Genomic DNA, 21,310 nt, shown 5'->3' on the forward strand with positions numbered 1-21,310 from the left:
ACAGTCACTCTGAATTTTGTTTCTCCAGCAAACAAGTTGACAGTAATAAAATATGACGTCACTTCAAAGCCTTCAAAGAACCTGAAAAGAAGAAGAAGAACTTACCAGCGGCTTGACTGCTCGGATGAACAAACTGAATGAGGAGTGGAGGAGAGAGCAGACCCCTCCCTCGCTCCCCTCCCCTCCTCCATCCTCTCTCTCTCTCTGTCTCTCTCTCTTTCTCTCTCGGACGTCATCATTCAGGTGGTGCCTCTTCCCTTTCTCCTCCCTTGGCGGCGTGCCCAGTGCTCCTCCCGTTCGCGCACCTCCGGGCTGGACACGAAGAAGCCAAATGGAGTCCAAGCCTGTTCAGGCACACGCACACACAAAACAGAGAAGTTTGTTGTCAAGATCCAATCCATCTTGGTCATCATGATGCAAGAACAAGCTACCTGATGCTACATCAAGATCGTCAGGTTTTTTTTCTTTTTCCTCGCAGGTGTCTTGGCGGCATCAATTTAAAAGCCTTGAATGGTCGCCAGAAGCACTTGAGATCGCAGGCGCTTTTATCTTCACGTGGGCGACCACTCATGTTGTTTGTTATCTTCGCTTCTGGCGGGAAGCGGCGGTTGGATTAATTGAGCCGGCACCCGCCACTGCGGAAAAGTCCTTCCCGTGTTTTGTCAACGTCAGCTTGAGGTCCGGGTTCGAGGACAATCTACTCCAAAGACAATTTTTTGTATGTCAGCCAGTAAAACAGCTGAAAATTTGTAGTCACGGTTTGTCAGCGTACTTGCAACTTTTCAGCCGCGTGGTTTTAATTTCTCCTCCCAATTAATCAGAGTTCAAGTGACTGAATGGATTAAATAAAGAAGCTTTTTTTACGCTCCAGCGGATTTAAAGTCCGTCCGCCTCACCTGCCGGTGAGCTCGGCTTCCCGCGCGTGAATTATTTAGGAAAACATTATGCAAATGAGCAAAGACTCCTCACGCGTGCAAAGCGTTTTGACATTTTGATGAGACTCATTTTGTTTGTTTCTGCTCGACGGAATAAATAAATGCGTATACAACATTGACGCAAATCCTTCGGCAGAAGCGTATCAAATGATATCAGGAAATTATTCACGTCCACGCGGGACTTGCTAGCTGTCTTTGATTTTATTAAAAATATTGGCTAGCCGCAGTCGTGATGTCATCATCCTTTGATAGCAAGCAAAGTCGAGTTTGTTTTCCACTTAGTTTGTGATGTTGTGATTGGTAGAGCCAGTCTTGACAACGTTTTTCAGTCACATTAGCAAATAAAATACTTTTTTTTGTAAATTAAGCAAGATTTAGCACCGTGACAAATACAAGCAAAACGTTTTGGCAGTGCGGAATCCCGTCATGACCTCCTGACTTCCCACTCGCAACAAGGAGACTCCTGAGTGCCAAAGTGTGCGAGTGCAGCACAAATGAATAAAAGTGTGCAATAATCAATTGTTACGCATGCAAAGTGCGGCCGGGGGAAATTAAAACTCTACTTTGATGAAACGCCGCACAGAAAAACACAGGAGGACCCGCTCGGCCACAGAATGACAACCTACTGGGACGCCAGCCACCCTCAACACAACAATAATAAAGTGTGTGTGTGTGTTTGCAGCAGGCCTTTTATGACACACACACAATTTGACAATGACGCAGGATGAGAATGGTTTAAATTGGCAAGTGTTTGTTTCTTTCAGCCTGAAGAAGGCGTTTGTTTTCTGGAGAAAAAAAAGCGGAACAACGCCGAGTTAATGACGCCTTTCAAGGTGTCCAATTAGCTGCTAGCGTGTTAGCGGCTGTGCCAGCCGCAGGTCACATCACGCGCGTCGCTCCTATTGTCCTCATTGTGCGCGCTTAGCCAATTTTTGCCGTTGGGCCCGCGGAGGAAATTTTTTTTTTACATTTTTAATCCCGACTGTAAATGTTGCATTGGATTCCATACAATGTGGTTTTAGTTCAAGTTTTGGGATGAGATTAATCACGAAAACCAAGCAACATATAGCAAAGACACAGACATTGAATGCTAACTGAGTTGGTTGAGTTTTTGTGGATGTCAGCGTAAGAGCATTTAATCAACAAGAAGATTTACGCATACTTTATATTTGCATTTGTCACGAGTGTTAAACAAAGCCCAGGTAAAGCGTTGATTTAGAGCTTGCTGAGGCGAGACAATGCCGTCCGTCTCTTCATTAACTCTCCTCATTGTGTGTGTGTGTGTGTGTGTGTGTGTATGTGTGTGTCTTATCAGGTGATGAACAACACACCTGGCTGTGTCGCTGGTGTAAATCTATCAGAGAGCTTGGCGGTGGCTCAGCCCGCACGCCAAACAATTGATGACTACACAACTTCAGTGAGTCAAACTCAACAACAACACGACCGCTTATCATATCTGCACAGACATTTTGTGCATCACACGTGCTTGTCTGCACTTTGTCTCGAAACACAATCGACACACGTGACAATAAGAGTGATGGAAGTGAGGTGGGGGGGGCTTCGGGTAGACTGAAGTCTCCAATTTTAGGACTTGGGACTAGCTTGCGAAAGACTTAACAAGTGTTGACATTTTGACAGCTAACTTAAAAACAATTAACTTAAACAACTGGTTGACAGCGTCCAATAAGTAGCTCTGTTGCTGGCTGTTTTTCAGTCCAGGCAAAGCCTGAGGCGAATCTTCAAATCATCATAACACGCGCATACACATTACCAACACACGAACCCTCCGACCCAATTCTAAATGCTGCTTTTTAGATGTGTGGCAGGCTAGCAGCTTCTACAACGCCACGCTCACAATTACAAGAAGCGTTTCGCGTCCTCAGCCGCTAATCAATACGCAATCAATCCTGACCACTTCATTGCGTTCTCACGTCAACACAACTTATTAGCTTCGTAGCGCTTAGCAGACTTCTGCGACTGACTTCCAAGATCAATAAATTTCTGGTTCACTCCAGACAGCGCTTGGTTTAAATATCACAAAACTTTAATCAATCCTAAATTCTTTTTCTTCAGTTTTGCTTAACAGGTTTTCACAGTCTTACATCAGGGTAAAAAACTACAATAACACACTGATGCTAGGCGAACACATTAGTCTGTTAATGGGCAATTAACAGAAACACTAACAGAGCTCGCACCACTGCTAACTGACTTAACTAGCACAATGCCCTGACCCTAACAAAGATAACGCAAACATGATGACAGATTAGCAGAAATCATTAAAAGTAAGGTAAACATTATACATGTTATGATCATAATCCTAAACAAAAAGCTCCATTCGCAACGTTTCATTATCATTATTCCGAAAGGACAAGAATGTGTTTGTGCACCGCCAGAATGTGCAATCACCTTATCGTGGCTGGCGACGCGCGACCCAAGACGGCAGGAAGTAGTCTACGGAATCCACAAGCAAACAAAGCAGCTGAAATGACACCAAAGGTAATTGCGGTAAAGAGTGGAGCTACATGGTTGCCATGGCGACCGGGATGAGCAAACACACATTCCTTCTATCATCGCCACCAATTGGAGAAAAGCAAAGGGGGAGGTCAAAATGGAAAACGTCGGGAAGGATTTGGGAATGTTGCTATGGGAAATGTGGAAGACTGAAAAAATGTTTGAAATTAGACTCCTTTGAAATGTTTGAGAAATGTGGAGGGAGGAGTTCAAAGTTTTGTATTTATGAAATACACAATGTGGAATTGTCTTCATTTGAGGCTTAGCTTGACAAATTCAACTTAAAAGTCAAGGTCGATTCTATTTCTAGTCTTCCATACGCGGAAAAAAAATGGACTGTCATTATCCATTTCCCGGCCGGGCCGCTAAAAGCCGAACGACGGTGACGTTTGTAAAGTCATCTTCTTCTTGTCAGCTCATCGTCGTCTGACTTATGAAATAATGTCAGCGGGCCGCAACGCCGCCATTCGTCTTGGGAGCAAAGTCAAGCCGGGAGTCGGCTAACGGAACACGACGCGGCGTTTGACTCGCTGGACACTAAAAGTCAACCTCGCCCGTCCGCTCGTTTGTCTTGCGCCGACAAAATTGAAGACACAAACGATACAAAAACATCTCGCGAGCTCACGGTTGCCATGACGACAGAGAAACATTCAATCTTTCGCTTTTTTGAATGTGGTCATCTGAGGCAGGTACAAAAGGTCTGTGCAGCCCAAAAAGAATGTCGTTGCTTTTGTAGACACGCTTGACATCTTTGTCATCATCTCAATTTCTCCAACAATGTGAAATGGAAATGAGCTACGCGTCCTCCGAGGAAGACTCTCATGAATAAGTCAGTTATTAATACGCCTCAAAAAGATCTCCCCCCCCCCCTCCGCGGACACGCTCCACGTGGATGAGATTTGATCCGGGTCGTCACCTTCAAGGACCAGGTAAATATTCATGAGCGCGGGTCACGTCTACTTTTTAGTTTGGCTCACCTTTCGAAAGAATAAGAAGCAAAGTGATTTGAGTCAAATGCCATTTCAAGTGAAAAAAAAAATTAAGACTCAAGCAAAGATGGCAAAAGTAAAAAGACAGAAAAAGACAAGGCAATTCGCAAGAATGAGCTCAGACCTGGCCGGGTGTACATTAGCCATAAGAGCCAACGTTTTATGCAGCAAATTCATATTTGTATTTGCCCCACTCTCCTGCAAATTTCACATAATCATAGAGCACATTTACAGGTGTGGGAAAACCTTTCGCTGCCTTTCAGCCCTGCTGCTGATGTTCCGGTGTAATTATGTTCAATAAGCGCAAAGCGGTGAGGACACAAACACACACACAAACACGCAAACACACACACATGTGAGCCACTGATTGGCTCTTCAGTGTGTAATCAATAATTCCTGCAGGCCACATTTCACAGCGCTGATGTGGACGGCGGCACCATCCCGGGAGAGAAAATGGCAGCAAAAAAGAGGTTTCATGCTTTCATTATGTTGGCCGGCTCTCGTTGGATGAGCTCTAATAACACGTTTGCTTTGTGCGCTCGGGAGACAAAAACAAGGACATACGCTGAAGAAGATATTCAGAAAAAAAGAAATTGAGGAGGAATTGGGGAATGCAGCCCGATGGCAGTGGGTTAGAAAAGCAGGTTATGTTGACGCCATGTGCCGCAGATGTGGAGCAGATGGCCCAAGAGTAGCCCAACGTAAAAATGGACAGTGAACAAGTCAATTGAAAAATCAAAATAAAGTTTACCATAATTTTTTTTTAATTAAAATTCCTTCTCTGCGAAGGAATAACACATCTGACATGTCCTGTCTGATGTTTAGATTTGAAAAAGAATGTGCAGCGCTCTATTAATAAAATTGACTCTAATGATTTTTTGATTATTGTTCTCAACACAACCGCCAAGAAGAGATAAAGCGGAATCGATCAATGAATTAATAGTAGCGGTGGCGCGGCGAGTGACCCGAGATGCACCGGACTAAGACAAAAGCAATCAAAGCCAGAAATGAGACGCGCTTCCCACCGCCGATTATGAAACGATTTACAAATCGTATTCTGAGAAACTGGAATGTGTCAGACCAGGAATATTTTGGCGCTTTGCTCCTTGACTAAAGCCAACCAGACATTTCTGGGCTGAAAAAACATTTTTGCCACTCTAGAAATTCCACAGCAGCAGACAGAAAATAATCAATCAAAACACGAAACGAAAAAGTCGCTTCATCACAGCTGAGCACTTCATCATTCTGGTGACATCATCGTGATCTCCAAATAACTTTCCTGTTGGCTTCGGATGATGGATTATAATGTCACGTTTTTTCCTTTTCTCTTTGACTCTCATGAGTTCTGATTGGCAGCCCGGATCTATAATGGCTTCCGGGTTCTCTGTTATGACATCAGCCGAAAAGGGGAAACACCAGAAAGGGGAAGCTGTGGGAGTCATCGGGATGGCGAACATGACGTTTGGATCTCCTTGAGGTGCTTTTTCGTTTTCAACTTGTATTTGCACTCCAATGATCGCATGCGCACACGCACACACACACCATTTGGCCGTAGAGGACATGATCCTCAGTGGAGGGAACCCAGATCCTTGCATCGGGCTCTCAATCTGCCAGTCGTCCGAGTGTGGAAATAAATAGCCTCGACGGCGGCAAAGTGCTAAATGACGCGTGGCGTGAAAGTGGGACATGGCGGCGCGCCGAGGGACGCCGACCGGTGACAAGGTCACGGGAGCGCCGAGCAGGAGGGGGAAGGAGGCGGGAGAGGCTCCGAGAGGTCTCCTGCCGTCAACGCCGCATGGACGACCTTCCGCGCTTTGCCGGACAAAACAGGAGGGTGGCCATTTGCTGTCCATCCTTAAAATAAAAACGGAATTGAAAATTGCCAACTTTTAGGACCCCTCGAGCGACTTAAAAGCCGTCGTTTGCAGTCAGCCGAAGTTTTCACATATCGGGCAAATGTAGTCCAATTTCGGGGCTAACTAACGCATTGACGTCGCGATCCAAGTTCCAACAAGCGACCATCACGCCAATTGAGAAATGTGCGACAATTACAGACGTGTCACTTTGGATTTTCATCAACAAGCGCCGGCACCATGATGTGAAGGGAAACTTAATGAGGCTTCATTTGAGAACTAATCGGCTGCAAGCCCCCCTACACACACACACTTCTCCACGTCAAATACTTCTCAGGTATCTGCACGCTACTCGAGTATTTCTTTTTTCTAATGACTTGAGCTTTACTCCTTCCATCTGAAAACAAAAACAGCGCTGCCTTGAGTTAAAAGTTAAATTCCTTCCAAGACAAACTCTCATCTCAAAACACACCTCTTTGGAGATAACGACTACTTGAGTGCTCCATGGCGGCCGTGTCAGGTGTCCGACTTTGCGACGCAGCATAAAAGCAAAGTGCCTACCCAGCACAAGCCGTTATTTTCTAACTCAAGTTTATGTGCAGGACGCTTTGACTTAATTAGCAGCGCTAATTCTCGTGGAGACGACAGGCCACCCCTAGGGTGACGCCGCCCAAGATGATGAGCAACATCTTTGGAGCGCGTGAGCCACCTTTTGAATCCATACCGAGCGTTAATAGTCGCCGCATTGTTGTGTTAGCCTTCGAAGTAGGCCAGCCAACAGGCTCGCAGGACTGAAAGCGAATTGCACTCCAGTTTGTCCTTCACCTCGTTGCCACCGTTAACGCGATGAGGCTCATTTTCACCTGTTGCGCAAACGCTCTCACTCGATACACATTCCTATTTTACACAAGTACTCAAGTGTGTGTTGCGCTGGGCGGAGATGTAAATGTATGAAAGCGGCGTGAAGGAGGTGCGACCTTGTGAAGGAGGCTGGCCAGATGCGCCTCCCCCCCGGGGGAGTTTCAGGCGGGGGTCAAAGATGCCACGAGGAGTCCCGCATATGTTCCGACGGTTTTTCTTTTTTTTACAGTCTATTTATTTCTATATTCAAAAGGCAAAGAAAAAGCAAAAGGTAGACCGAGTTCACCCTCGCTGAAGCGATGCGGCGGAATTCCGAGCGGCACGCCGTTCAGGTGTTCCTGCGGCGGACAACAATGGCGCCAGATGAGCTCTCGCACCGCGAGAACATTGCGGGAGGCAATCAGCAAGTGAAGGAGAAGCAAATGCACCTGATTGGCTATTGATTGCGTTGCCGCCGCCGCGTGCGAGCACCGTGATAAAAGAGAAGGTATCGCCGTCGACGAGCGGAGTTGAGGAAAACGTTCTGATGGGATTTACTGCCATCGATGTTCGTCTTTTGCTCTGAATTCTTTTTGCAAATCAATTCATTTGACTTAGATATGAATTCTTGGCGACTGTAGCGCCTCACCAGGCATTTTTTCTCCGTTGCTGTTTTAAGGAGATTTTGGAAATATTCATCCGCCGCAAATATGTGCAAAGAACAGGGGTGTTTTGGATCCGCCACCGTCTGTGACCCAGTTCTGCTGCGCGCATCGCTTACGAGCCATTAAAGTTTCATGCGACGGGGCCTAATCGAAGCTCTCCACTTGTCACCAGTATCAAAAGCAACTTTTGGAGGACTTGCGGCGCGCCGAGTCACCGGGTCCGCCCGGAAGACGTCAGGCAGCCTCGGCCAGTTGGGCACAAAAGCAAAGCGGCGACTTTGGCACGGCGACACCTTTTACATTTGCACAATGGCTGTGAAAGCGACATGCCGTGCGTTGGGCTCATTTCGTCGCCGTCGCACTTTCTCAGCCAGCCAACCCGAGAACGAATTAATCACAGCGTGACCGCACAAAGGAAAAGTCTGCAACCCTGGCATGAGAACCCCGAGCACAGCCATTTTGACATCCTAATTCTAAACCCTGAGCCAAGTTTGCAAGCCCCCATTTTAAGCCATTATGAAAATCGAGGCGGTGGCGAACATGTCGTTCCCGTCAACGAGGCGCTTTCTGTGGCTAACAAGCAGCAGGGGCAGCACACGAGAACGAGCCGTATCGATGAAATGCGGAGAGGTGGCTCATTTGGCAAATCTCACTCGAGGCCAATTGGTGTCACTTAAACAGAACGCCGAGGTTACGGCGATTACGCCGGCGTGTTTCCGGGACCAGAACGAGCGCCATGCTTTGTGACATCATCGCCATGGAAACCGCACCGTCACAGGCCAACTTTCAGGTTATGTATGGCCTTGAGCCCGGTCGAGATTTTGAGACTCCGCTATACCTCACAGCCCGTGGGGACGATTTGCCGACCTTAGCGAAGAGGAAACGAACTAGAGAGCAGCCCCTTGCCGCTCACTCGGGTTGAAAGGTGGAGCACATGAGGTTAAAGGAAAAGCAAATGGGACAAATATTCATGAAGGCCGCACAAATGAGAGATTTAATGTGGCAACCTAACGAGGAGGCGGGCTTTGGTCTCGTTTCCCCGGAGACGAGGAAGGCATTCATCCCCGACTCCCGCCAGGCGTCGGCGGCCATTTGACCAGTGCGATGTGGCCTGGCGCGCGGCACCAAAGAATAATGAGATGAGAAAGAATGCAACTATGCAGCAATGCGGCCATCACTCAGCCTATTACGGCAGCAAAACAAGCAATCCCCCCCCAACGCGGCAAATTAGGACACTGGAGGACCAGGCCGTTATTGGAAATAGGACGCAGAGTCCGTAATGGACTTCTCCTCGCCTTCTCTTCCACGTTTTGTTGCTGTCGGATTTGAAAAGAGGTGAAAAATGATGCTGAGAGCTTTTTTCCTCTGGCTGGCCCGATTGCGAAACGATTTCATGTAGACGGGTCGCAGCTGCACGGACGGTGATCGCTTCAGCTGCTTTGCAAGCGAAAATACTTTTATTAACTATCGGGTTTATCACAGCTCAACTTTAACTTGGAAGCATTTGGACAATTTCACATGAAAAAAGATATAAAACATTCATTGCTAAGCGCTAATTACTTTTGCTAATTTTGGTAAACGATTAGTTGTCGATTAATCGATTCATCTTTGCATCTCTAAACCTTTCAATGCAGATGAATGTTCACCCCATCAAACTGTGTTGATCCAATTCTATTTTTGGGGAATTGGGCTCACAATAATCTACAATCATTTGGACCCGAGAGAATCTGACAACAAACCGAAGTCTCCATTTCCTTGTGTTTTCTTTCAAGTAGCCGGCGGTGATCATCTGCACTTTCCTTGAGTGTCAAAGATCCTCTAAGAGCCCGTCATTATGACGGAGCAGCATTGGCGAGAAGTTATTGCAAGGAGATCCCCGAGATGAACTGTAATCACACAAGTAATGTTTCTGCTGGAGGCTCGGCGTTGAGAAGCCACCCGTGTCAAAATTGCCACTTACCTGGACCTCCGCAGAGGCCCACACCACCCGCAATCCAATTAGCGACAAATCAAACAAACAATGCGCGAACTCGGAAGTGACGGCCCCGCCTCTGAATAAACATCAGCTGCTGTCCAAGGCAGCACTAAAAGTTTTTTGTAGTGTGTAATAAATTTAAAACAAGGACGCCACCAGCGATTTATGGAAGGGGAGGGGGGAAGATTATATCTCCACGACCGCCACACCGTAATGAGTCGCCACCAATTCATCACGGCAACGAGAAGGCTGAGCTCAGCTAAAATCTGCTGGCTTCTTCCTCTTTGTCTTTATCTCGTGAGCTCATCAGACTGCGAAGAAGGAACTTCCCAGCGCAAACACGTGGTTGTGGCTTCATTCATGCATGTGGACTGGGAGCACAAATGTGCTGCTCCTTTCTGCCAAAAACGGAAGACTCGGCGCTAACACGAAGCTAGCTCATTGACCTGCCAGTCAGCGTAACAATGAAATGTAAACAATGCAGCGAAAAATGGTCTTTTGTTTCCGTGGTGGCGCAGCCGGCCGGCTGGTCGTTCGTCCTTTGCTGGCGGCCGAGGTGTTAATTATCTCAGGACTTGCTCAATCAAGCTGTCACGCGTGTTTGCCGTTTGGGACGATAAGGCCGATCCGTCTTAGTCTGCTGGCTTCCCTTGGGCGAGCGGATGATGATGTTTATCAGCGCTCGCTTTTTGTTTTTTCCCGTACGCAAATATCTTTCGGACTATGCGGCTTCCGTTCTCATGTCCGTCTGCCTGGTGAATTTTTGCCGTGTCTAACCAAGCCGCTGATGAGCCCGCCGACCTTGAACGGCGTTCGCGAGCGAAGGTCTCGCACCGGTGATGGGCAAAGCCGCTGATGAGAACATCTGCTCTCTGTTCATTTGGCGTCACACCGCCGGCGGTGGCTTGCTCGGCTCTCACGTCGCGCAGCTGTTGCTTCTCCCACACGGCGCCTCAAACTTGCAGGGGACCCTCGAAAAATGGCGGCTCATCACATTGACATTTCATTTTACATTCCAAAACCATTTTTTCAGTGCATGAGGCAGCTCCGCCTGTAAACGCAGCACTTTTCACCCCGGCCACAAACAGGCTATAAAAATGCGTCTCATTGTTGATCCATGGTGGATTTGGACAAAAGCATGCCACACACACATTATTATGAACTCTTTTAAGGTGGGACCAAAATGTATTTTGTCTCTCTTTAAGTCTCCCTGTTGAGCACTTTTACTTCCCTTTCACACACACACGTGAGGCTCCGCGGCGTTTATGAAAAGTGAGCACAAAAAAACAAACGTTGTCCGTCTCCCACGAGGCTTATTTATGCTCGAGCAAACAAAGCAGTGGTGGCGCATTTGTCATGCTAATAACGAACAATAAGAGCAAATTGTGCAGCTTTAACGGCAACATCAACAAAAATCAATCTTCAACAGTCACCTCTCTTCATTTGATGGTCTTAAAGCATTCACGCCCCCACTTGACTATTTGGGATAATTATTTTGCACGCAGCGTTTGGCTTCCAAATCTGCGAAGGCGTAAAAAGATGAAGCGCCGATTTAAGTGTCACTCAACCTCTGACGACACAAGTCACGTTTGCCTTCAAATTTAGTGGATTTTCGTTACGTTTCAATCCAGACGGTTTTAAGGTAGTCTGCAAACGCATTGACGCGGTGGCCGAGGATGAAGATCCGAGCCGACGGCTGACTGACAGTCAACTCAGGGTCCCAGCCAAAGCGGGCCGCTCACAATTACCCGTCTTGCCGTATGACCGTGACCTCCAGTCAGCTCGGATTAGCTCCTGCTTTGAATCTCGTCGCGGCAGAACACGCCGGGAGGCGAGAGTGCCGAATAATTGACTCTAGATTCAGGTGGTGGGTGGGGTGGGGGGGCGGGGCATGTCCAATCGCTGGCGTTGGCTCAGTTGGCAAGCGTCTGCTATCATTCTACGCTCAATAAACCAAGACGCTCGCTTCTTTTGTCAGATTATCGCTTAATGCTCGGATTGACTCACAAGAGTCAAGAAAAGAAATAAAAGTAGCATTATTCAGCAAATCACAGGTTGACATCTTTTTATGGGTCCATACGTGGGTCTGGATAAACGCATGTTCAAAATCATTCAAATTTTTGATTCGGCGGATAAAATATCAAACATAACAACAGCTCCTACTTATGTAATACATACTACATTCAATACATATCAGATTAGTAAAATAAGACTTAATGGGCTCACTAAGCCACATTGACAAACACATAGTGTCGACAAACACGTGTCGTAACGCATCCATCAGGTTTAGCAGTCAGCAGCCAAGTCACGTCTGCTTCTCGAATGTAGCAAACACGCGCGCACGCATGCATAGCATAGTTTAGCCTAGCGCCTCATGCCGGAACGCTGAAGCCTATCGAAAGCCGCTTATCATTCGGACGACCTTTGTAGAACTCTTGAAGAGTCTCGGAGCGCGAGTATGTGACGGCGTCACGCCTCGGAAAACAGCTCATCTCGGAAACGTCGCATTTGCATTAGCAGTGTGCTTGTGGAGAGGTCGCATGCGATGGCCCGAAAAAAAATACAAGGAACAAACGAGATGCCAAATACACAAACCAATCAACGAAATATATTGAAGGAATGGGGTCGAAATACAAAAAGTCCTGCCTAGCTACAAAAACAGATATGCTCAAACCTCATTGAATAAAGTACATAAGCAGAAAAGTATATTTACATATTAAATCAATAAAAGAAACATTTTAAGCATATAATTATACCTACACACCAAATCAATAAAGAAGACACAACGAGACATTTTTGATAGGTGCTAATGACAAAGGTTTTTATAACTCTGATCTGATATATATTTCTGAGCACTTTGAAATAATAACAAATGTCTTTTGATATATTGCCTAAATAGCTTAATGACCCTTGAGGAACTGTGAAATGCATGCCTGATGTTTTTTCTCTAAATCATGGACACGGCCAGAGTCGTCTTGACCGTTCAGTACTCGATTATATCTTGTGTTTTGACTAAATGTCATATGTTGCCTAATGCGAGACGCCAGCTTTTCGATTACTACTGAACGCTCTGCACAGAGGGAAATATTTTGTTTAACAAAGAAAAGATACGGTTGGAAGCATGATTAAACTAAACTAATATAATGACGTAAGCAAAGACATGGAGTATCAAAAGAACAAACTTTGCATAGTCAGGGAACAGTAATAGATTAATGATGTCACAGCCAAAAGCTCACATAATTTCGTACAAAATGACAAAATTGAAAGAATGACGAAACAATGAGGTGCGACAGTGTATGGGCAAGATTGGAGGAGAATGTTCACAGGAAGGTCACGTGGAGATAAAACCAGCAGGTGCCAGAAGGAGCCACCCAAAGACGATCGCCAAGGCCGAAAGACGGGAGGGAAGACAACAGCCCCCACCCAAGAACTCGGCCAAAGAAGATCGCCAAGGCCGAAAGACGGGATGGAAGACAACAGCCCCCCCACACACACACCAACAGCCCCCACCTACACACCGAATCGCCCATAACCAGCTCCCACTCCCATGGAATCAGAATCTCCTGCAAACCTGCCACACCCTGACTCATCACCCATCAAACTCGGCCCACACCGGCATGTGCAACTGAATATAAGCTGACCAAAGAACCTTGAACGTTGCCTTTTCTGAATGGAGACTTTCCGCTCTTGAAGGGCCCAGCGCTGTATTGTACTTTCCTGAAAACAGAGCTTTCTGAACAAGAATTGTGATTGAACTCAACCAACCTGTGTAAGTCTAATTTCTGCTTCAGTGTCTTAGCATTTTCCTAAATCTGAAAAAATCAAACGAGCACGCAATTGGATAACAGGTGATTGGCAATAGCTTTTGCCATGAGGCGCAGATAGCGCGTTCCCGAAATTGTGGACAAAATCCAACAATATCAAAGGAGATATTTTATGATTCTTTTTTTTCTGTTTATGCAGGGCCTCCATGGATTAAAATGTGAGTTTAGGGCCCTTTTGTTCTACCAATTATATTGATTAGTAATCATTAAATGCTGATTGTTTCCTTCAATAATTAAAATGTGTAGGATTGATTAAATAAACAAACAACTTTTCAAGAGCAGACAGAGGGTCATTTATAAAACATTCTAAATCAGGGGTGGGCAAACTTTTTGACTCGCGGGCCACATTGGTTTTAAAATTTGACTGAGGGGCCGGGCCGGGTGCATTTAGAGGGAGTGTTTGGGCCGGATATACTAAAGCATTAAATGTAGTGTGTGCAAACCTCATAGCACAGTAAGAACACTACAACCCAATTTATTAACTGTCTTTCAAATGTGAAAAATAGCCCTTATAGATTAATAAATTTGTCTCAAGGAATATGCAAGATATGGCATTTACATACTATTTCGCAGATACTGTGAGGAGGAAATGTAAATAGATCAAAATAACATACGCACTGTGATTTATCAAGATTGCGTCTGTTTCTAATAAGTTTCAATCGAAGGTGCAAAGTTAAAGAAATCAACATTTATTGAAAAATGGAATCACTTTCAACATTCAAAACATATTATTACACAACGAAATACTACTTGTGTTAAACTCCGCAAAATCATGGATGGATTGTCCTGACCGCGCGCTCTACAAACTCGCCACAGAAGGGCTTAATGGTGACGTGAAATGAAGTGAAAATTAAAGTGAAATAAAGAGAAATACGCGCCACTCCAACAACGGTCAATGTGTTTTGAGTGCACCATCTATTGGGGAAACGTGGGCATTGCAGGCAAAGGGGGAAAAAAAGGAGGTTTTTACTATAATTTGGAAGAGTTCGGCGGGCCGGATTAAAAAGCCTAACGGGCCGTATGTGGCCCGCGGGCCGTAGTTTGCCCATAACTGTTCTAAATGATAAAGCGGATTACGGAATATTATTCAAACCTAAAAAACTGAAACATATAAATTAAAGGACTTTATTCAGTTAGATTATTATTATTAGACTATTATTCAGTCAGATTTTAAATAAAACATTGAACAAAATACCAATCTCATAGTATTTTAGGAATGGATAATTCTGAACAAAGTAGCTGCTTCTCCTTTTGTACTCCCCATGAGACCATGGTCTCATAGTCCATGAGACTTACCTGAGCATCTTCCAAAACAATACTGACTTACAATAAGCATTTAACTCAAATTTTGACCATGTAAAGCAGTATGTAAATGATACAGTGTGCAAATAACAAACAATCTCGTACTTACTACTTGCAAGATGTTCCTTCTTCCCTTTTGGGCTTCAGTAGCTGCAGGACGAGCGTTAAAAGGGTGCTTGGACGCCCTCATGTGGACAGCAAAAGAAGCGCACGAGGCAAACTATAAGGGTGTGTCGGGGTATAGTTATTGCGTTTCATCGAAGAATTAGGTTAATAAAACCATATAAAGTTATAAAGTAGAGTAAAGAATAAAGTTTCTACGTTTTAATCCCATTTTTAAAGAAAAAAGAAAACAATTTGACGAATAATTAAACTTGCTAGAAATATGGAAGGGTTCAATGGCATTCGGTTCCTATAAAGCTAACATTTTACGACTTATACTTCTTAAACTATCACAAATATAATTTTTATATTTCTTGTTACTTTTACAAGATCACTGAGTCAAAATTACTTACCTAAAGCACACCCAAAACACTGCATGGACGTGTTTAGCGTTAAACAAACGAGACATTAGGTCAGCGAGGACCCCCAATTAGGTGTGTCGCACGTGCCTGAGTAATTTGTACTTCGTTAACACTCCCGTTAAAATTTGCAGTAATTACTGATTTAAAAATAAATAAATAAATAAATAAATTAATAAATAAAAAAATAAATAAATAAATAAACAAAAACATTTGCAGTAATTTCGTACAGTAATGAATTGTGGGGATGAAACTAAGATGTTATTGTAGTCAAGATAACAAAGAGGCCAGTGATGTGTCCAAATAATTTCCTTTATGCAATGATTGTTTTCAAGCAATTCATGACTTTTAAGCTTTCAGTGCATTTGTTCTTCATTATTGGTTTACTTTCAATTCATGGTTGATAAGTGAAATAAAAGATTAGGAAACTAAAATACTAACACAAGAGTTAAATAAAATGAAAGCACTGCATTAAAAAAGTAAAGAAATCAAGGCTTCCAGTTTGGATGAAATAAAGTGGATCCAGCATATCTGCAGTTCAGCATTTAGACAAAAAGCAGAGCTTTGCTGCAATCTTCTGGAATTTAATGGCCTTTTTTTGAGGGGCATCAGTGACTTGTGGCGTTTGCAATTGGCAGCGGGACTCGACTCCTTTGTGTGGCCAACAGCAAGGTTCTGCTGGAACTCAAAGTCATCAGCTGCTCTTCAGTCTCTTGGCATGGAGGACTCCAGAGGCGTCGTTCTCCTGGCCGGTGTCGCCATCTGAGAGGGTCGTCCTCTTCTGCTTGAGCTCCCGTCGCTCTCGTCTCTCTTCCATTTCCTCCAGTTCTTCGGCAAAGAGCGTCTTGAGTGCCGGGATCAGCGAGGGTAGGATCTTCAAGTCTCCCAGACGTACCTGACACACACAAGAAGGACTCCATTGAAAAGTGAGGTCACAAAAAAATCCAAAGTCGCATGTCAAGGCGCACCCGTCTTACCCGCATGTGGTCGAAGGAGATGCCCACTCGTTCGGTGAAATCGTCACTAAAGAGCGGGATCTTGGCGTAGCGCTGGCTGAAGTGATTCAGCATTATGAAGTCCGCGCGCATCCTCATGCCCACGTCGATCGCCTGTGATGTCGTGCTGCCCGAGTGGGAAAAAAAAGAAAATATGACATAGGACCATGACATCATAAGTGACATCACGAGACCCAAAAGAAACGGATCAAACTTTTTGGTGTCCTGACCTATGTCGTTTGTCCACCGCTTCCTCCTCTAAGCCGTCCTCCAGCGTGGCCTCATGGATCAGCAGGGTGGCGTTCTTCCCTGGAATTGAAATCAATCAGTCAGGGGTGGTGGGGTTAATCTGAGATCTTCTTGTGGATGTTGACTCACCAATGTGCACCAGGGCGTCGCAGGGCATGGTGTCACCGGAGAAGACCACCTTCCAGCCCGACCGGTGCGTCAGGCTGCAGCCGAACGCGTTCTTACAGTGACGAACTGTGCACGTCTCAAACTGACGGACGCAATCAAATACATAAATAAAAAATATCACCTTTGGATATGTGGAGAGTGTCGATGGAGTCTGCACCTTTTCCAAGTCGTTTTTCTCGAGTAACGCGCCAATCAACGCTCGCGTCCTCGGCTTGGGAGCTTCTGCTTTGTGACGCAGGACGTCGTTTGGGATGAAGCTGAAAGCCAGGTGAGATGACGTCAGGGGGCTTTGCATAACGTGCGTAAATGACGAACTGACGTCGTACTTGACGTGATGGAGGATCTCCTCGCAGCCGGCGTGATACTGCCGCAGCCAACTCATCATGTCCCAGGGGGCCAGCAGCAACACGGGACGCCAGGCCTTGCCTAAAGTTGCCTGAGATGCCAACAGGGGGCGCCATCATGTCACCAGCAACATATATACATGGTCAATGCAAATGTTCCTTCCATAAATTTGTAATATGGTCATAAAAAAGAGACGCAAAATATTCAGTATACTTTTACGGCCATACCAGGGCACGTCGTCTTTGGTACAGTAGCTTGACCAGACCCTGACAACGAGACAAAAAACATTTTATGTAAACAACAATTTTATTTTCGCATGATGGAGCCGCCTCACCGTGTGATGATCGGCGTGCATGTGCGACACAAACACGGCAGAGATGTCGGACAGAACCTCGTCCACACCGTCGCCGTAGTGTCGGCACAGCTGGCCGAAGGTCCCCTCGCCGCAGTCCAACAGCAGTGAACGGCCCGAGCTAAGCAGCAAACGCGACTCATTAAATCGAAGCGACGGTCGGAAAGGGCAAAAACATTTCCAGAAAATTCCCTCAATCGCATTGTGCTGATAGGAACGATCATTATTAGCGTCACTTTTTTAGTTGGCGTCTTCCCTCCCACCAACCTGATGTTGATTAAAGTGCTGCTGACGTTGCGGATTTTCATGGGCAGAGCCGATCCAGTTCCCAGGAAAACAAACTCGGGATATTCTGCTTGTCCTACATCAATACACACAATTGTCATCAGTGATGTGGACAAGCCACCTGAAAAAACATCTTTGAAATAGTTTGACCCCTCCCACGTTAAAACATAAATTCTTGGTCTCGCTGTTTATTATGCTGCACATTTACAATACACGCAGATTTGGACTTACCAGGAGGCGCTGCGGAGCCGTTTGAGCGTAGCTGCTGACATTTGTCCACCTCCTGCAAAAAGTTGGGCACGTCAAAAGCCTCTTTGACAAACTCCTCGTGGATGCAAGGAGGGATGGCGTCTCTAAATCAAAGACACACAAGCAAAGCCACCTTCACACAGGCACGCCCCCAAAAAACGTTTAGCATTTACTTTAGCCGTTAGCTTTCACACAGAACCCAGCAAAAAGGAACATTGCCACATTGCTGTGCACTTTCAGTACCAATCTTCAAATTAGACAGATTGTCCAAGGGGAAGGATGCGCGGACTGACCTTTGCCACTCGATGACCGGTCGCAGCTGGAACTTGAGCAGACATTCGGCTCGCACGGCGGACACCTTGAAAGATGTGCGGGGCTCCTGCCGGCAAGACGACAAAAACAACATTTCAGCACAAATTGCAGGAACCTCGCAGACATAAAGGAAGTTACGTTTGGCGTGTAGGCGGTGAGGTGTGGGAAGATGTCGGGGTGGATCATGTTGAGCTGTGCTTGGATCTTGTGACTGCGGACATTGTGGGCGGAGCCAGCATGCTCGTTGAGGATCAGATGCTCGGTGCTGGACGGGAACCTGCAACGAAGACGATTCATTGGTTTCCCTACTCAATTGATTGCTGGACGGGGATTTTTACCATAAAGCTAAAAAAAAGACGACGAACGAGAAAAGTCACCTTTCCATCCATGCTCGGTACCGATCCGTTTTCAGCAGTGCCTCGGGAGTGATGTGCACCACCAGAGCGGGGGCGTCCTCTGCCCCCCCGTTGTGATACCTTTGGGCGGGAGGGGGTAGTTCATGACATGAAAAGGATCTTCACTGCATCTGCGTGTGTGACCTTCGCCTGACCTTGAAATGGGCTGACTATCGCAGAGAGGCCCGACAAACTCTTCGGATGGACACTCCACGATGACAAACACCGGCCCCGGATCGGTGGGCGTGCACACCTGCTCCGGTCGGATCTGATGAAGAAAACAATTCGAAAGTCGACTTAGTTCACTCATTAGTTCGTCAAAAGAGAAACACCAGGTGAGAAAAACGCACCTCTTTGCCATCATACATGATGCTTTTCCCGCTCTTCAGATCGGCGATGAGCGGGCCAATCGCCGCTGTGCCACTACATGACCAACAACAACAGTAGAAATCATGAAATTTGAATCAGAATCAAACGAATGACCAATAATAACAAACTACAGAAGAAGCTTCCGTGGAGGAGGTCATCAAGTTACTCACACAGGAAGTCCAAGTTCTTTGGCCTCGAGCACCAAGAAGTTTCCTTTCTTGGGATGAAGCTGACAACATAAAACGGCATTTCACTTAAAACGCACACGCATGCGCACGAGCACGTGCACACACAAAACGTTGCTCACTTTGCATATGAATGCGACCACCAGTGATGAGTCTCTTGGAACCTGGCTTTTGTCTCCTACAAAAAAAAAAAAAAAAAAAAAAGTTTTCATATTTTTTAAGACTGTTAAAGGTGCCACACTTCAACATGAAGTCTGTCTTGCCTTGTCTGATACAAGTCACAAATTACCTGATTGGTCTTTGACGTCATCGAGATGATCGCCGTCTCTCCCGAGGGAGGTGGGACTTGGGGAGCGGCTAATTCCTGGAGAGAGTCGGCTGTTCCCTGGTGAGGCTACGGACAAAGAGGGTGACAAATGAGAAGGAGGAGAAGAATGAAAATGTTCCCGGATCACCAGACTTCCAACTCACCGAAGATAGGAACTTGCACAACGGTCATGGTGTCGTCCGTATATGTTTGGTCTGTGTACGGCCGAACGGCTGATGGGGAAAAACGAGGCAAAATTTAAAGCAAAAATGAAAAGAGAAAATAAGTTGCGATGAGAGCGGGACACAGAAGACATACAAAGTTTGATGCTGTCCAGCGGCCCGGAGAAAGTCTTGATGGCTTTCACGTAGCTCTCCTTTAAACACAGACAAGGTCACTCAGCATGCAGTACTCCAGAAATGCATAACCGACAATTGTACATACATGCAGGCATTCCTCTTTTCCTCTCAATGATCAGTCTGTTTTCAGTATCCACCTTTTCCAACTACCTGTTTGTGTCCCAATATTTGTTTGAGGGTCTCACCAGCTGAGGGGGTCCCGAGAGGACACAGTCGGGGACTCCGGTGTCTTTCAAGGTGAGGATCATTCCCGAAAGACCGCCCACATTCTCCCAGCTCATCCGGGTCAAGAAGATGTTGTCCAGGCGGGATGCTCGCAGCCTGGAAACACGAGTGACAGTTGATATTAAGACACATGTACACACAAACAAAGGACCGGTCGCCAAACAACGAATCATAATCGTTAATAATCATCATAATTATGAATGCAGAAATGGTGTCTTACTTGTGCTCGTGCATGAGTCTCTGCGTCCCTTCTCCACAGTTGAACAAGTACCTGCAGAAGAGAAAGGACATGAACGATGACGCCATAGCGTGTGGTTTTATCAGCGGATGCACGCACCTGTTGAACTCGGAGAAGACGTAAAGTGACGCGGCGTTGTCCCGACTTCCGGCGCCGACCACCTGCACGTACACGGTGGCGGGGCCGTGCACTTCGCCGCGTTTGCTGCGGCTCTCTTTGCCCTTCAGCCTTCGGAGAGGCTTCGCCTGCTGCTTGGCGGGCCTCATATTCTCCATTTTGTTGTTGATGTTGTCAGCCATGGAATGATGCGCTTGCCAGGCAGGTCGCACGAAAGGACAGCGACACGGGGTGAGGAGCAGTGGACGAGCGGCGGCGGACACGCGCAATGTGATGACACTCAGAATGTTCATAATATTGAAAAACGCGTCAATCAAAAAACATCCTCATGTGGATTCTTCTTGCTCAAATTCTCCAGCCGCCATTTGGGGCAAAATGACATTATAAAATAAAATTGCCGGGTGGGGGAAGAAGGGAGCAAGGAGAGATTGTTGTTTGCGAGTTGACACACACGTGAGACACTACTTCCGGCATATGTTGATGATGTCATTCAGGACTGAGCCAATGGCTGCTGAGGCTTTCTCTGCTCTCTGGACCAATCAGAAGCTTGGTTTGACTCAAGCCTGCTAAAGATGAAACACGACCATTCGAACATAAGGTGAAATGAAGCTGTAAAAATTGTATTGTTGATGTACTTGATGAAATAAACAAATCAAAACTATTTTTGTAGGGTTGAATTTATCCTGCTTATTTTACTCTAATAATGTCAATTTTAATCAAGTCACAAATAGGAAGAAAGTCAAGG

General features: G+C 45.9%; 2 protein-coding genes across 2 annotated transcripts in view; both read right to left on the reverse strand.

Annotated features, from left to right (window-relative positions):
* The window catches only part of LOC125983610 (protein shisa-6), a 31,960-nt gene extending 16,445 nt beyond the window's left edge, over positions 1–15,515 (reverse strand). Inside the window, exons 1-3 of the mRNA XM_049744989.2 lie at positions 15,410–15,515; positions 15,004–15,114; positions 106–344 (exon numbers count right to left, since the gene is read on the reverse strand). The gene's annotated coding sequence lies outside the window, so the exon portion shown is untranslated. The remainder of the gene's footprint in view (positions 1–105; positions 345–15,003; positions 15,115–15,409) is intronic.
* A 191-nt stretch (positions 15,516–15,706) lies between these two features.
* elac2 (elaC ribonuclease Z 2) lies at positions 15,707–21,052 on the reverse strand. Its single transcript, XM_049744985.1, has 23 exons — positions 20,548–21,052; positions 20,431–20,481; positions 20,171–20,306; positions 19,945–20,002; positions 19,791–19,859; positions 19,609–19,713; positions 19,442–19,497; positions 19,305–19,363; positions 19,116–19,188; positions 18,921–19,033; positions 18,748–18,846; positions 18,509–18,647; positions 18,352–18,437; positions 18,041–18,162; positions 17,792–17,885; positions 17,507–17,645; positions 17,400–17,438; positions 17,154–17,263; positions 16,985–17,084; positions 16,789–16,909; positions 16,641–16,719; positions 16,393–16,537; positions 15,707–16,310 (listed from the first exon to the last, which is right to left on the reverse strand). Exons 1-23 carry the CDS (start codon positions 20,856–20,858, stop codon positions 16,110–16,112), a joined length of 2,505 nt encoding a protein of 834 aa, XP_049600942.1. The 5' UTR covers positions 20,859–21,052; the 3' UTR covers positions 15,707–16,109.
* Positions 21,053–21,310: the final 258 nt, after the last annotated feature.

Source organism: Syngnathus scovelli, chromosome 16 (genome assembly GCF_024217435.2).
Source record: "Syngnathus scovelli strain Florida chromosome 16, RoL_Ssco_1.2, whole genome shotgun sequence".
Classification (NCBI taxonomy): Eukaryota; Metazoa; Chordata; class Actinopteri; order Syngnathiformes; family Syngnathidae; genus Syngnathus; species Syngnathus scovelli.